Source organism: Anabrus simplex, chromosome 7 (genome assembly GCF_040414725.1).
Source record: "Anabrus simplex isolate iqAnaSimp1 chromosome 7, ASM4041472v1, whole genome shotgun sequence".
NCBI lineage: Eukaryota > Metazoa > Arthropoda > Insecta > Orthoptera > Tettigoniidae > Anabrus > Anabrus simplex.
Genome location: NC_090271.1, coordinates 346,814,423 through 346,832,761, shown reverse-complemented (window position 1 = coordinate 346,832,761; position 18,339 = coordinate 346,814,423). Strand labels below are relative to the sequence as shown.

Sequence of the window (18,339 nt, the reverse complement as noted above, 5' to 3'; positions counted from 1 at the left end):
TAAACTATTTGTATGCTCGAAGCAATACTACGATTCGAGTTTCGTTGATAACACTTTTAACAAACAAACAGGAGTTTTCAAAACTACCACGTTATTTATAAACAATATTAAGTCTCCTGGTTTGATCTTATATAACAAAACATATTTTTTTATCCCCTTAGGTCCTAACTCCATGCACAATGTGCGACATTCGTCCATAATTATATTTGATATTTCGGGGATAAGGGCTAGCTATCTTCATCTGCGATTATTCTTAAGGTCCCTATGCCTGAGATATAACTAATATATAAGTCTTGAAGAAATAAAGCCAGTCCCAGTGGATACTTTATTATTTCCAGTTTCATAGAAGTTGGTATCCTGTCGTCCAGCGGCAGCTATTTTTCTGGTGAAACAGCTGTGCCAAAGAGGATAGAATAGAAGAGCTGTGCCATCTTTCATACATTTCGTGTTGGACGTTCGTGTTCGTGCTCTCTGCTCTGTATCTGTAGATCTGTAAAGTCCTCTCCGTGTAAGGACGTACCCTAAGGGTGCAACCTTACCCTTTCTCCCCTGTAATATTAAGGTATCGATTTATAGTTACTTTTCTTGCTGTTGGGTCTTTTTCAGTGTCGGTAACCATACAGTTTAGGGACCCTACTTGCCGATACGACGTCTTACATTTACCGTTAATCTGGCACGTTGGCAACGTTCAATCACTGTTCTAGCGTGAATTGCGTGTTGCCACCGCATTGCCGTTAAAGTCACTAGTGATACATTTGCGAGAATATTTAAAGCATATTTTCTTTTTCTGTGTGATTGTAAATCTATTTGACTAATACCAGGTAAGTAAAATTGTGGCATGTTCGGAAAATGCATTTAATAACATAGTTTGTGTGAAATGATGAAAGTGTTCAAATACGCCAGTCTCATGTCTAGATCTACCGGTACATGAAATACGAGTAACTCTTGCGGGACGAAATTTTGGCAGTAGAACTTATAACATTATTATTTTCAAATCCGCAGTGAACTTGAAAGCTGACCTAATTTCCGTTTACGGAGCTTGGCACATTAGTATACCTATATGTTTCCTGATAAGCTTGAAGATATAACCAGCCTGCAGGCTGAAAATATGCCCAATAATCTCTCTCCTTACTGGTTACCGGTACCGTATTGAAGAGAGAAGGAAATGTTCGCGCAAAAGACAGGTAAGTCATTGGATGTCTGGAACTTTCGAAAATCACACTGCAAAGACTTATTAAATAAATTACATCGTTTAACACGCCCCTCTTTTCAAGAATATGGTTAAAGTTCGCCTACTGTATATCAAAATAAAGACAGATATATGTGACATTAATCTGAGTGTGCAAGTGTGTTTATTTCCTTAATTGAGCTCATTGAGCGTGGAAATCGACTTAATTATGAATATCTTGATTTATTTTATCTTAACTTTTATCATTTACTAGGGTAGGGAAACATTCATTATCGGTGTTTACATTGAGGTTAGTTTGTTATGGTTATGTCTTGTGATTTTAATATGTAACCAGGCAGGTTGGCAGCAGTGATCAGCCATTACAAAAAAGAGAAAAGAAGAGCATCGGGCGGCGATATTTACTTTCTGGGGTATTACCTTACTTGGCGATTACTATACTCTCAGTACTCTGTCTCTGTATTGTAGTTTTTGGTTCTTACATGGTGCCTCGCTGGTTAGGCGAAAACTCGGCAAAGAGGACTCTTATTTCATTCTGACACGTGTTTCACCTGAAATTAAATGCAAAATACTAATTTACTGGTATAATTCTGCCTTGGGTTAATACTCGTCCACTTTTCTGCAGGCAGCAACAAGATACAGAATATTCACCATTTACTACCGGTGGTGACCCGGGTTCACATCATAATGGAAATAATTTATGTTTGACCATCTCTTACATAACTATTTTTTCGAAACGATGAAGTATGATATAAATGTTATCAAAATGAAATTGTTTTCACAGTTCATTATTAATAGCAGTGAAGCTACTGTCAAACATAACCTCCGGAATTATCACCATGTGTCACAGGTAAACACCGCAGGGTTTTGTATCTTTGACATTTAGAGTAATTTACCCACTAATGTAACAGACCGAAAAATTATTACAATAATTTTGTTTGGTTTCTTGGCCTGCTTATGGAATCAGAAAACACTGTATTTGCACTACATTTAAGTTTTGCTCTTCTAGAATCGAAACACGGTCTCAACTATAAAATTGGCCTGCTAGTGTTGCGTACTTCATTACTGGACGAGACTTGCAGAGCAGTGTTCTTCAAACTTGTTTCACTGTGGAATCCAGTAATGATCAAATAGTGTAATGCATTTTCATTATTTTAATAAGAATATATTTTATTGCAGCCAATGACCAAAATAAATTTACATTTTCAACACAACATTAGTCATTTTCGCAGAAGGCTGTTAGCGATTTGTGCTGACAAGTACAAATCATAGCATGATAACATTCACAGCTCTTACCACAATGTTCACATATGCAGTCCGTGTCAGGTTGATGAAATTTCTTACTTTTACATAACTTATTATTATTATTATTATTATTATTATTATTATTATTATTATCGTATGGCATTTACAAGCATAATGTGTAAAAATATACGAGCATATAAATTAAAATATAGAAATAATTAAACTAGAATGTCCAGCTTCGACTACCAGTCCACTGCACTTGGTATCAATTCATGCAGAGCCCGTAAACCATTCTTAAATGCTGACAGTGGACAGCTCTCAACAACATGAAGCAATGTCTGCTTCTCAGCACCACACTCACACGCAGTACTTTCACAATATCCCCACTTTTTCATCATGTATCGGCACCTGCTGTGGCCTGTTCTTGAAACGGTTGAGTTTTGACCACTCATGTCGAGGAAGATCGAAACCTGGCACTTTCTTCGTTGGGCCTTTAATCAGAAAGGCGTTGGTGGGTGGACATGGTTCTCATCGCTGTCTCCATTCTGCTGTTACACTGAATTTTTCATGGGAGTGTAGATCAGTCCAGTCCGGGAGATAGTAGGTTCAAATCCCACTATCGGCAGCTCTGAAGATGGTTTTCCGTGGTTTCCCATTTTCACACCAGGCAAATGCTGGGGCTGTACCTTAATTAAGGCCACGGCCGCTTCCTTCCAACTCCTAGGCCTTTCCTATCCCATCGTCGCCATATGACCTATCTGTGTCGGTGCGACGTAAAGCCCCTAGCAAAAAAAAATAAAATAAAAGAAAGATCAGTCCAGAGTGGATTCTGGGATTTTAACCTCATCACAGGTGGATCTCGTAAGGGATTGAACAAGAGTGAGTTCCTGTGTGCAAAGGTCTTCTTGAGCAACTGTACTTTTGCTGCTTTTCTCCTCAGATCTGGAGGAGCAATGTTTGCTAAAACAGGCAGCCACTGAGTAGGAGTGGACCTCACAACTTATAATTAAATTCATGTATTGCAAATCGTGTAACTAAGTGTCTGAGCTCATATCCTCCTTGCCAGTCTTTGTAAATCATTGTGTCCGTCGAGTAAAATATGCTCCATAGGTCTCTCTTCTTTGCTCTTAATTTCTCTCTGAACTGTAGATATGTTGGTGTAGTTGATAGCGGTAGGTGATAATGGATATCCTCTATGTAGAAAGGTTCATGGGTTAACTCGTACACAAGCCCTGAAGGCATATACTTCAAGATACATAGTGCCTTTTTCAGAAAAGTAGCTTTCACTTTTTCTAGTTGCTTCATTTTTAGATGTGGTTGTACAATTTAGGTGATTATGGGTGAGACTTTGAGGTAAAAAAATTTCAGGGCTGTTTTGATAATAAACAATCAAATTCTGTATGTCGTTGATGGCTTTGATTGCTGCATTTGTCCTGGCATTGATGTGGGTAGAGAAAACATTACCTCTAGTTTGTAGTGTGACTCCCAAATACTTGAAGTTCGATACATTCTGTAGAGGTCTCTCATGTATATGAAACTCTGATGCTTTACCTCCTTTCCTAAATGTCATTGATACTGTCTTTTCCTCATTTAATTGAAGTTCATCTCTTCTGTCCACTTCACCAACGCGTCAAATGTCTCTTGCAGTTTCTCCCTGGACCTCGAGGCGATCAAGATATTGTCTGCATACATATATATATGCTTGGTTTTTCAGGGATTACTTCTGTAATATCAGCCGTAGCAATTATAAATAGTAATGGGCTTAGTGGATCCCCTTGTAGTACACCTGTGGTTTGTTGAATTGGGTTGGACTTCATGATTCTATCACTAATTTCTATGCAGTTTGAGGCCAGTATGTTCAGTATGTCTTTTGAGACTTATATTCCTTCTTATTATTCTGTCTAGTTTCTCCATTATAATTTTTCGGCTAATAGAGTCAAAAGATTTAGAGAAGTCAATGAAGATGGTGTATAGCTTGCCTCCCGCTGTAGTTGTACCTGCTTCAATATCATCCAGTAGACACCTGATGGCCTGTATCGTGTTCCTCCCTCTTCTAAAACCAAATTGTTCCTCTGGTAATTGGAGATCCACTTCACTAGTCAGACGTTGACATACGAGTTTTGTTAGGATCTTGAGCAGCGTGCATTCGAGGGCGACGCCTCTATAAGCGTTTGGATCTTCAGTACTTACCTTTCCTTTATATATCATTTTGACTGTGGACTTTCTCCAGTTGTTTGGAATCGTTCGTTGCTTAAGGCATTGGTTCAAGACATATGTTATTGCTTCTTTTAATATTGGCAAAGCAATTTTGATGTGCTCATTGCAGATATTATCTGGACCGCAAGCCTTATTATTCTTGGAGTTATTTATAGCATCCTGTCCTTCCTTGAATGTAAACAGTTCTGTGTCTAGATCTTCTTCTCCTGTGGCTATATGAACTAGAATACTGCATGGACGTGTGTCTCACTTACTTAATACGAAGCCCAAATGATTCTCCAAAACCTCAATAGAGATATTTCGCGGATATTTTGGGCGTCTTGGGTTAAGAGCTTTATACGGGCATTGCTCTGCTTTTTCAATCCATCTTTGTTCTTCCTGTTCCTTAAATAGCTTTTTCTCTTGCTTTATAAGTGTCTTATAGGTCTGCCTCTTGTTGGTGTAATCTTGTAGTAGATTGGTGCTTGGGGCTTTAAGGGCTGCGTGCAGCGCTTTCAGTGCAGTCTTTCTTGCCATGTAGCAATTTCCCTTAAACTTGACGCAAGTGCGATGAACGGATATAACTTGAAAAGAATATTCTCTCACCCATGGGTAAATAATGCAAGTATCGATCTCAAATAATAATAATAATAATTATTTTACGATTCTGATTATGATGATGATTATTATTATTATTATTATTATTACTTGTAATGTATGGCTATGAAGTGTTTACATCCATTTAGTATTAGTATTATTACACTAGTGTCCAAAAGTTAAGCATAAGTTACGAGCAAGCAGGGCAACAGAAAATAGACCGCAAATCGCACGACATATGCACCTACCGACGTTACGTGTTCACTCTGTATAGGAAAGGAGCGTTCCCTGCTTTGACTAGCGGCGTAACCACAAGGTAAACACAGCCAGTGCCTGCGCCACATATTCCCTCAGTTGTGTTTGCCCTGTTATAGTGTGCGGAGTGTAGCCTCGTGTGAACGTGACAACATAATGGCACAACGACGCCATTTGAACCCCGTTTTGCAGGGTAGAATACTCGGCCGCCTGGATGTAGGCCAGACACAGACCGAAGTCACCGTATCCTTGAATGTGCCACAGGGTGTCATTTCGAGGCTTTGGAGACGATTTTGAGACTCAGGAGATGTTAGTCGTAGGCCAGTACCAGGTCGACCAAGGGTAACCATCCCACACCAGAACCTATATCTGGCCTTAACCGCCTGACGAAATCGGAGTGCACCCGCAAGACAATTGTTGGCGGAGCTTGCTGCCGTCTCAGGGGTTGCCGTTTCCCGGCAAACTGTGTACCGGAGGCTCGGAACAGCAGGGCAGTTTGCCCGACGTCCAGCAGTGTGCATCCCGCTCACTCCAGCACAGAGACGGGCCCATTTACTGTGGAGCCGTCAACATCGAAACTGGACCATGAATGAATGGAGGCATGTGCTCTTCACAGATGAATCCGCTTCAGTTTGCAGAACGCTTCCCGTCGCACATTAATCTGGAGAGAACCGGGTAGCCGATACAATCACAGGAACATCTTGGAACGGGACCAGTATGGTGGTGTTGGCATCATGGTGTGGTGCGGCATCATGTTGAATGGCCGGCCGTACGGACCTGCACATCTTCATGGGTGGTCCGAGGAACATTGTTAATGCTCGGAGATACAGGGATGAGGTACTGAGACTACATGTTCGACTCTTCAGAAGTGCGATTGGTTCAGACCTCCTCTTAATGGACGATAATGCCTGACCGCGATAATGCAATTTTACAACCATATCTTTTATTAAACTCCAAGAACAGCAGCTGAGTGTACAAATGTAAATGGGACTTAAATACGAGAGTTGATGAATTGACCAACAGCAAGATACGAATGTTCATGTGCACGAAATGTTTTTTATATATTGTATTTTATCCTGTACATATATATATATTAGTTTAAGTGAAGATATGTTTTATACACTAATTTTAGGACCTCAACATAATATTTTAGACATACAGTTGTAATATTGTACATACTGACATATATGCCAATTCACGATAAGACATGCCCCATTTGTATGTGACTAAATGCACATCATCATATAACATTCCTTTGACAATGCAATTTAATCAAAGCTTCATCATATAAATATGTATTCATGGTTCAGCTGAAGATGACCTTGTTATGGGGTCGAAACCGGTCCTGTAGCTTAATATAAACAATAAAAAAACAAGTATTGATTGGTGGAAATTCTTTCCTATTTTTAATTGCATTGCCTTTAGACACTGATGATGATTATTGACAAACAGAACAATTCTTTTTAGAAAGTTCCTTTTCTACAATTAAGAAGGATCCCACCGCTAAGCTTCAACGTTAACTTAAACAAGTCCTTAAAAACACATCTTTTTTGTTAATAGATCATGAGTGCAGCATGAATTCAGGGCTTCCTAAGTATCTGAAGCTATCCATTATTGCAAAATATTGTCCCTGTATTTTTATAATTCCCTTCCCTTCCCTTTCTCCTGTGGTCAGTACCATTGTGTTACTCTTTTCTACGCTGAATTTCATTCCATAATTTTCAATAATCTCGCTGAACATTTCGAGTTGCCCTTGAACTTTCTTTCTCTTTTCTCCCCACACCACAATATTTCTGTAAACCTCATTACTAAGGCAGACAAAGGTAATTCTACTGTCGTTATTGACAATACCTTTCTTACCAATCTGCTGGAAGGAAAAATCACGGGGAAGAAAGGTCGAGGACGACCAAGGAAAAAAATTTCTTCAAGGCTTGGCACAGAGTCTCCATTATGATTCCCCTTAATTTGCCTTTATATATGTCACAATTTCGTCTATAACCAATATGAATAGCAATGGTGACAACACACTTCCCTTTCATAGTCCAGTTTCATTCTAAATCCACTGTCTACCTCTCACATGTGTCTGAACAGTTCTGCAACAATTGTTGAACATTACTAATCCTTTCCATTCCATTACTTTCCATACTTTTGCTTTGGGTATACCAGCGTAAGCATTTTCTCAATCAGGGAATGTCATCATATCTCTTCCATACGCTCTGTATTTTACCATTAACAGCCTCATACTGAAGATGGGGGTGTGTGGTGTTGATCTTCCAATTCAAAAGCCATATTGCTCTTCTTGAAATTGTCCTTCACCTTTCTCATTTGGTTTTCTATAACCCTTTCAAATATTTTTGCTATCTGATATATGAATGTGATTCCTTAACACTTATCACATAACTTCTTGTCTCCCTTCTTAAATATAAGTATTGTTACTCCAGTCATTTGGTACTGATTTTTCTCTTCAAATACTGTAGATGTAAATAGCCTGTACAGCCATTGTAGACCAACGGTTAACACTTCGACACACATTCCATCCAATCCCACTGCTTTTACCCCTTTCATTTGTTTGACTGCAGTGTTATTTCACTCTCATGCTACCTCTATCTCATCTGCTTTCCTTCTCACATTCAGGTAGAGGATGGTTGTACTTCCACCACTCTCACATTCAGGAGTTCATCAAAGTAATCCTTCTATCTTTTCCTTACCTCCTCTGGTTGCATTATTATCTCTGCGTTGTTTACACTCTTTCTTTTCTGTTCCTTCATACAAGTCCATATAACATCCTTTCACCACTGTATACATCCTCTTCCAACTCTTCTGTAAATCCATCCCAGCTTTTCTTCATTTAATATTTTCTCCTAACTTCTTCTCATTTCCTGATACTTTCTTTGTTTTTATCCCTTTTCTGAACTTGCCATGCTTTCTTCTTATTTTTTACTCCTTCTATTACTCTCTCACTCCACCATAGGGTCTCTTTATCTTTCACTCTTTCAACTGTTCTGCTTCAAGCACTCTCTGCACATGTCCCATTCCAGTTTCACACTCTCCACCTCAATCCGGGTAGGCGTTGTTTTAATTTATTTTGGTATTTTTCTTTTATTTCCATATCTTTTTATTTCTATATTTTCTTCGGTTTCATTCCTGTATTTCTTACTTTTAATAATCATGTCATTGGTTTTACCATTGACAGAATTGTCTGACTATTATAGGGAGAACCACCTGAGAGCAAATCCCAGTAAAACTCAGACTTACGCTTTCCACCTTAAAAACAGACAGGCAGCAAGAACCCTTAATATTACCTGGGAAGGAATTACACTAGAACACTACACAACTCCTAAATACCTAGGAATCACCCTCGATCGTGCATTGCCTGAATACCAAACAAAAAGTGGCAGCCAGAAACAATATTACAAGGAAGTTAACAGGCACAACATGAGGAGCTGACCCTACCACTGTAAGAACATCTTCCCTTGCACTCTGTTACTCTGCTGGGGAATATGCAAATCCAGTGTGGTCTTGATCTAGTCACTAGATGTTGCTATTAATGATACTTGTCGGATCATGACCACTCTGCTGCCTTGCTGGTATTGCACCTCCTGATATCCGTAGAGAGGTAGCGGCAAAACGTGTCATGTACAACTTGCACATCCTTTACCTGGATGTTGTTGTTGTTTGAGTCATCAGTCCATAGACTGGTTTGATGCAGCTCTCCATGCCACCCTATCCTGTGTTAACCTTTTCATTTGTACGTAACTATTGCATCCTACATCTGCTTTAATCTGCTTCTAATATACCTTGGTCTACCCCTACGGTTCTTACCACCTACACTTCCTTCAAAAACCAACTGAACAAGTCCTGGGTGTCTTAAGATGTGTCCTATCATTCTATCTCTTCTTCTCGTCAAATTTAGCCAAATCGATCTCCTCTCACCACTTCGATTCAGTATCTCTTCATTTGTGATTCGATCTATCCATCTCATCTTCAGCATTCTTCTGTAACACCACATTTCAAAAGCTTCTATTCTCTTTCTTTCTGAGCTAATTATCGTCCATGTTTCACTTTCATACAATGCCACGCTCCACACGAAAGTCTTCAGAAACATCTTTCTAATTCCGATATCAATGTTTGAAGTGAGCAAATTTCTATTCTTAAGAAAGCACTTCCTTCCTTGTGCTAGTCTGCACTTTATGTCCTCCTTACTTCTGCCATCGTTAGTTATTTTACTACCCAAGTAACAATATTCATCTACTTCCTTTAAGACTTCATTTCCTAATCTAATATTTCCTGCATCACCTGCCTTCGTTCGACTGCACTCCATTACTTTTGTTTTGGACTTATTTATTTTCATCTTGTACTCCTTACCCAAGACTTCATCCATACCCTTCACCAACTTCTCGAGATCTTCTGCAGTCTCAGATAAAATAACAATATCATCAGCAAATCTCAAGGTTTTGATTTCCTCTCCTTGGATTGTGATTCCCTTTCCAAATTTCTCTTTGATTTCCTTTACCTCCTGTTCTATGTAAACATTGAAAAGGAGAGGGGAAAAACTGCAGCCTTGCCTCACTCCTTTCTGGATTGCTGCTTCTTTTTCAAAGCCCTCGGTTCTTATCACTGCAGACTGATTTTTATACAGATTGTAGATAATTCTTCGTTCTCGGTATCTGATCCCTATCATCTTCAGAATATAAATAGCTTGGTCCTATCAGCATTATCGAATGCCTTTTCTAGATCTATGAATGCCATGTACGTGGGCTTGTCCTTCTTGATTCGATCCTCTAAGATCAGACGTAAAGTCAAGATTGCTTCACGTGTTTCTACATTTCTTCTGAAGCCAAATTGATCTTTTCCCAACTCAGCTTCAACTTGGTTTTCCATTCGTCTGTAAATAATACGTGTTAAAATTTTGCAGGCATGAGATACTAAACTAATGGTGAGGTAGTTTTCACACCTGTCAGCACTGGCTTTCTTGGGAATAGGTATAACAACATTCTGCCGAAAATCGGATGGGACTTCTGTCTCATACATCTTGCACACTAAATGAAATAACCTTGCCATGCTGGTTTCTCCTAAGGCAGTCAGTAATTCAGAGGGAATGTCATCAATTCCAGGTGCCTTGTTCTTATTTAGGTCACTCACAGCTCTGTCAAACTCTGACCTCAAAATTGGGTCTCCCATTTCTTCAGCATCAACGGACACTTTTTTTTCCAGAACCAAATCATATACATCTTTACCTTGATACAACTGATGGATATGTTCCTGCTATCTTTCTGCTTTGTTTTCTTTCCGTAGAAGTGGTTTTCCAACTGAGCTCTTAATATTCATACACCTAGATTTCCTTTCTCCTGTCATGACAGACAGGATTGAGCTTATTGGTGAGCTCTTAGGAAAAGTCAGATTGGTTGGAAGGTTGGTTGGATCGTTCCCGAGCGGTTGGAACATATAGGTTGGGAAGTTTCAACTAAGGTGCAGATCAGGAGGAAGTCGACGAAGTGGGTTCCCACGAAGTTAATATATTCTGATACTGAGAGTTGACTACAATATGTACACTATGTACAATAAAAATAAAGACTTAATGTTGGCAAGTCTTGAGCGAGAAGTCTGTCTACTAGCCGTCCGTTGAAGTATATAATACTTATTATTATTACTGATTGCGTAATCGTCCTACCGACCGCCAGGGATTCTACTGGCAACTGGTTCGCGAAGTGAATGGTAGAAGCCCTAAATAATGACTTCCTTGCCCTTATATAGCCTCCGGGGCCACACCCCATGTTCTCGAAGCTTGTGGTAACCGGCGTACGTGACCGCCTAACTTTCCGTAATTCTGGCCAATCAGAGGCCTGTATCCAAGAGACCCTTCTAGTGCTTTCTTACTGCGTCTATGCGGTTGAACCATGCCCTGGTCAACATGACTCACGTCCTATGACAAACTTCTCTGTTACTCAAGATTTCCTAACATGCAAGAAACATGATTTCCACTCTTAACTGACTATTCAATTCCATGAATATAATTATTTTACATCTTTTAATTATTATCAGGTACGCCTATTAGGTGTGCCTATACCTGACTCCTAGCCTCTATTACAGGCTGATCCCAATACGTCAGGTACAGCTATTCCTCCTACGTTCCCTGGGTTCGATCCTCGGAGGGAATAGCAGTCCTCGGTTCAAGTCCCTGGGAGGACACGACATCTCCCTCCCCTAGGGAGAAATGAATGCAAACATCTCTTGCATTCATTTCGTTACTCTCAAACTGTAATCTTTACAGCTTATGATACTTATGAATTACCGAGCTCGATAGCTGCAGTCGCTTAATTGCGGCCAGTATCCAGTATTCGGGAGATAGTAGGTTCGAACCCCACTATCGGCAGCCCTGAAAATGGTTTTTAGTGGTTTCCCATTTTCACACCAGGCAAATGCTGGGGCTGTACCTTAATTAAGGCCACGGCCGATTTCTTCCCACTCCTAGCCCTATCCTGTCCCATCGTCGCCATAAGACCTATCTGAGTCGGTGCGACGTAAAGCAACTAGCAAAACTAGCAAAAAAAAAAAAAAAAAAAAAAAAAAAAAGATACTTATGAATTACAATCTTTTGGAGCTTACTCTCCTACTAGTGGGACTACGCTGTGCCAATGTCTCTTCCGGTAACACCCTTGACTCCGGTGTTTCTATTAATTCTAACTCTGATTGCAAATCAGGCTCACTGGGGGCCCTTCCAGTAGCCCTGTGTTGCTTAAATTGGACAGTAATGTCTTCATCCGATACCCTTGCCTTACTGTTGGCAGTAATCACATTTTGATAGATACAGAGATTGGAGCAGCGTTCCTTGTAGTCCTCAATGCACTTGGGTTTATACTTACAGCTTTTACAACATCCACAACAACAACAACACAATATTACTATCATTATGGTTAAAACACTCCAAGGTACAATTTGATATACACTTATATATCTTATTGCTATATTATGCTTGAGTTCAGTTTCTTGCTGTTGCACCAAGCGTTCGACTTCGCTTACTTTCTGGCTTGTCCATTTCAGGTCGTTTACATGATTCAACAAGTTACCTACAGTCACTTTGTTTAATTCAGGAATTTCACCGAGTTTTATATTACTATAACTTGATTCACAACAATCATATTCCAGTGGAATTTCAGGTATAATGTCCTTTTTCATGGTGGAGTTTATACTCCCTGAACTTTGTATCTTACTATCTACAGAATATACAGTACACAATTCCATGAAACTTATTATACCTAGGCCATGTAATTTTACATCACTAGTTGATTCCTTACAAATGCATGTCACTTGGGTTTCATTAGGGGATATGTAAATGTATTTATTATCATTCACAGGGATCCAAGTGAGCTCAAAAATTGGCAATACCCTCTTTTCACAGTCTTCGGGGAGGTGATTCACACCTGTTAACAAACTGATTATACAAGGTCTCTTGGTAATTACATTTCTTAGAGGAAAATTATATTTACACAACCTTTGATTGTCTTCTATTAATTTGCACTCTTGCACTTATTCCTTACCTAGTTGTGTGTATGTTTGCTTCTCTTTGTCTAAGATTACATACTCTTTTTCTTCCTGTAGGTACACAAAATGGTTGGGGTTGTTCTTTATTTTTGTAGGGAAGGGGATACATCTATACAGGGAATATTTAATTCCGTTTGTCAATGGAAGCTTTAAAATATATACCAAGGAGTCTTTTGTTAGGTACACGCTCACTGTTGAAATTTGATATGTGAGATACCCATAACTTTCTCTTATATCTATTGGCAGGTCATAACATTTGGGAAATTCCCCTTGTACCTCCTTGTAAGCCTTTAAGATATCATCAGGACTAAGAATGCGTACTTGTACTAGTCCTAACCGAGCATTTATAATACTATTTAAAATTATCTGATAGTGTTCATGCAGCTGAAGTAACACACCTTGCAATTCAATCAGGTGTTTATTTAACATTATCTGTAATTCTGAATGTCGGAAAGCCTCTGAACATTGCTTAAGTTGTTCACAATTTCAGCTGAATTTATCTCATTCACGGCAATATCATTCCGTGTGTTAATAACATTAACGTGTCAAACATTGTCTTTGTTATGGTATCTACTACGTGGATTAATTCACGTTTATCTCACCTGCCTTTCATGTCTGTCTATCCCTTTGAAAAAATTATATTGTATCCCTTATCCCAAAATGAGGAAAGCATCGGAAGCTATTTCATTCTTCTTTCTCTTGCGCGCCTATTCAATGGCATTTAGGTCGTCTACGGTAGTTACGGTGGACCTTTCGAGGATCCAATCAGTCTTCGGGCTGAATACTCAATATGTCTACACGAACCCATTTATTACATGTGAATTCTTTCCTTGATATAGTGCACAAAATTGTGTCCGTTTTAGGTTCTCATGGCTACGATATACAATTCAGATAACCGATTTAATTGTACTAATCACTGTTGCGTACAGTTCTGTTTCTCTCTTCTCTCCAAAGTACACGCCGGTTGGCTTGCTGTATGGGTTATCTCTAAGTCTAACGGTGCTGTCTTATCAACATCAAAGCCGCTGTCTCTGACCGCTTACTGGACCTCATGCATGCTTGGCCGTGCTGGCCCGCAAGTCGATACATCGTATCTTCTGGCAATGCTGACATAGCATTGTCTTACGCTTGTCTTACGTTTAAGTTAGATAATCTCAACACTAAGGTGTTAACACAACAGGCTATTAATATTCATTTCCGAATGACATTCGAGTAACTCTACGGGGATTATTGTTTATACTGACCGCACGCTGGCTCGCAGAGCCAGGGGTCTCGGGTTCGGTTCTATCCTATGAGTATGGTATTCAACTCATTTTTCATCTCATGGCAATCTTCGGTATCATGAGTCCTAAGTTCGCAAGAACCTTTTCCAATATGCTATTGGATGCAGATTATGGTTCTTCTTACCTGGCTTATCCATAAGCACTCAGGTAACCACCCGCCTTACGGGGTCTTCTCAAGGGGTGACTCCCGGCCAAAGGGTAGCTCACCTTCTGCCTTCAACATCCTCTGATAGGAGACATAGCGTTGCTGGCCCAGGGTAACGGCTATGTAATTTGAAGGTCAGAATTTTACCTTGAGGGTAACGTCTTATGGGACATACATTCCCCAGTTATTCGCTGTGCGCAGAGTGGCACAGAGTAACCGTTCATGGAGCTTGATCCAAGGTGTAAGATTTCGCACCAAGAAATGATTGGATACTTCCAATGTATTGTGCTGAGTGGCATATGATGCCTTGGTCTGGATTCATTACAATTCATGTCCATAGTATGACTTTTCCTTTCTAACAACAAAACCTGGTTGTGGTTCACAACCTCTCTCTCTCTTTAGGTGGATTCTGTGTAGTGCAGAAATCGCACCTCCTTGGGTAGTCACCGGCTCAGTGGTGACATACCCCAGGTGGAATCCGTCCCAAGGGATTCACACCTCCCATAGGGCGCCCGCACTTGTGCTAAAGACTGCATGCAAGGCCACTCCCTATGAGGATCCATTTGTCGCCTCCTACGACAAGCTGGATCGGCTGTGGTGCTATTCTGGTATACAGGACTACTTATGTTAATCCCCGGCACCACACGGGGTTTTTCCGTGTGCCTTACTACTGGACTCATTCTATTCTTTCCTTCGTGAGAGAATCACTGTGTATGTGACCGTATTGTTTAATTCTTAACACCGATTTGTGACTCTGTGATTGTACCTATTCACAATTTCCTACCTTACATATTAGTGATTTTTGTGCAGCCTTTTCTCTACCATGCCCGTTCAATAAAATACTATGTTGCGTATTAGCAATGTTCCTATTAACTCTGGACTAAATTGTAAGCCTTCTGCTTTCATTACATGAGTGAGCCTTGTGCTCAGCTCAAGACCTCGTGGGTCAAGTTTGGTGAGGGTTGACATCTAGACTCACAGCCTCGCCACTGCGGTCTTTCTGACGGGTACTGAGGATCGTGCACTGTTTGACGTCCCGTACCAATAATCCTTGGCTCTGAAATTTCTAGGTTAAATTTCTAACATCAGTATCCCTAATTTGGCACGTGACTTGACAGGGTATTTCATACTAACCTTATCAGCAGCCATTGAAAGTTCACAATGCCGTTGAGGTAAAGGGAATGTGTATACCGCGGCCGAAATCAGAACCAAATACAACTATTTATGCCCGTTTCTAATCAATATACAGCTTCAATCTATTTTTGTGGACAGTAGTCCGTTTTCCTCGCTTATTCAGTTCAAGTGTTCAGTTCACACCATTTACCTTTTTGACCTTATAGGGGCCTTGATATGGTGGCGATAATTTTGATTTACTACGCCCTCGTCTTAGAGTATCATTACGGAGCAATACTAGATCTCCTTCCTTAAAGGAAACTTCGTTCTGTGATTCATCATACCTACACTTCTCTTGCTCTTTACTCTTAATTAGAGTTTTCCTGGCTATTTCTTGACTCTCCTGGAGTCGTTGGGTTAATTCTTCTACCACATTCTGATATTCATTGTAAGTTGGCTCAGGTTTTCTTTGTAGTACGCCTGGAATATTGGTCTTTCTTCCGAATATCAATTCAAATGGTGTATAACCAGTGCTAGTATGTTTGGTAGTATTATACACAAACATAGCCATTGGGAGATACTTATCCCAGTCATTCTGAGAGCTACACACATAATGTCTCAGAATCACCTAGCACTCTATGTGACCTTTCTAGACTTCCATTTGATTGTGGACGGAAAGCGGCTGTGTGTACCTTCTTAATTCGTAAGGTTCGACACAGTTTCTTAAACACGTCCGCCATGAAATTCGCGCCTTGATCGGTTAAGATCGTTCCTGGTATTCCAAAAATACTGATTACATTATTTATCAGTGTTCTGGCTACTGTTTCTGTGGTCTGATCTGGCATTGCACTCACGACCAGGTACTTCGATAACTGGTCCTGACAGGTGAGTATATATCGATTTCCGGCCTCTATTAGGTGTAGAGGGCCTACGATATCTAATGAGGCCTTATCAAACACTGTCGCTGGAGTGTCCGTTATTACCATTGGGGCTCTCACTTCTGGCCCGGTAATCTTATTCTTTTGGCAAGAAGGACATGAACGAATATAGTTTTCTATGTCCTTGTGCATCCCATCCCATTGGATGTGGTCTTTCACCCTAGCATACGTCCTGGTAATGCCTTGGTGACCTCCGACCAGCGAAGCATGCGCTTCTTCGATTATGTCCCGTTTTTCCTGCTCTGTTAGCTCAGCCTTCAATTTGCTTGTAGCAGGCGTTCCTATCTCATTCTCAGGCTCTGTCACCTCTACCGAAGCGTCCTCGGATTCAGAGCTGAGTCTGTCTGTCTGCTCACCTTCCCCGTTCGACCTAGTGTTAGGATATATTAACAATTTGTTGGTTATTTTGATCCACCTTTTCAATACAAATTACAGTTTGTGTTGTTAAGTTGTAATGTTACAACACTAATTTACTGGGACATGTTTCGCTTTTATTCATAAGCATCATCAGCCTATACAATTGTCTCAAGGTTTGTCATATTTGGATTGTTGTTACAAATTTCATTACATTGAATGTAAATCTAATTTCAGTGATAACAATATTTAAAACACAAGAATAATATACACATTAAAAATTATGACAATATGATTTGCAATGTTAAAATGGAGTAACTCTTAATTCTAAAACACATTGACGTCCAAAACACAGTTATTACAATTTGAAAATTTGGCTAAAAATTGTTTGCAATGTTAAAATAAAATTGATTCAGCTATAATTTTGGTATTAAAATTTGAGTCATAAATATAAATATTGGATGTTAATATATAGGAGCTATAGTTTCTGAAGTGCGTTGTTTTCTGGAATGCAGTAACATTTCAGTATTGAGAATTTTAGTTAAGAATTGTGCTCTCTAAATAATGTTATTTAAAAAGACTGTAATTTTGCATTATGCGTGATTAGTTTTGATGATAATCTAGAATTGAAGTCTTGGGTTCGTTGGAAAATGGCTTCTAGATTTGATGAAGCTTGCTGCTGCAGTTTGGCAATTTGATCAGAGGAAATATTGACATATTTAATTAACCTCAAGGTTAAAGTCAGTAAGATTGCTAAAGATATCTGGTTTTTGAAAGAATGTTTAAGGTGCAGTGTAATACCGAAATTCTTAAGGTCTACCCAAAGAAAGAACATATCAAGTTCAAAATCTCTTGACACCCAAAACAGAGTAAACAAAATATGGCTAAAAAAAGAATTAAAGTTACTGTACAGAAAAAAATCGCTACTAAACTTACAGCTCTACAAAGCACACTTAAGTATATCCCATTTTACATCGCCTTTAGACTGGAGCTCCATTCAACGACATACTATTGAAAAACTCTCCAACATCTTAGACAGAAAGCAAAAAACTCTAGAAAACAAACTAAAACACCTAATAGAAGATCCAAAAAAGTTAACCGTTAATCGAAAAAATGATTCAATTCCTTTGAAGATAAACAACCCCGCGACAATTAATTTATCAGACACGAAATTTTCTGAAAATGAAATGAACATACTCAACTAAGGAACTAAGTTCAATTGGCCTAACCCGTACAAAATGGAAGAATTAACTATCACAATAGCGGAATTTGAAGCAAATATAGGGAAACTGCCGGCAGAAATACAAAATGACATTAAATATGAAGTAAAAAAGAAACTCCCAAGTTTAGTAAAAGAAATGAAAACTAATTCCGACCAGACCCTCCTAAAACAAATAAAAGATTTAAAGACAAAAATAAAAGATAACGACATTATTGTGACTAAGGCAGATAAAGGCGAAACAATAGTTCTAGTAAATAAAGGTG

General features: G+C 39.4%; 1 protein-coding gene across 1 annotated transcript in view; it reads left to right on the top strand.

The window, feature by feature from the left end:
* The first annotated feature begins 1,627 nt into the window (after nt 1–1,627).
* AspRS-m (aspartyl-tRNA synthetase, mitochondrial) overlaps nt 1,628–18,339 on the top strand; it is a 348,037-nt gene continuing 331,325 nt past the window's right edge. The window contains exon 1 of the mRNA XM_067151851.2: nt 1,628–2,036. Within this exon, the coding sequence (XP_067007952.2) occupies nt 1,887–2,036 (150 nt within the window). The 5' untranslated portion in view covers nt 1,628–1,886. The remainder of the gene's footprint in view (nt 2,037–18,339) is intronic.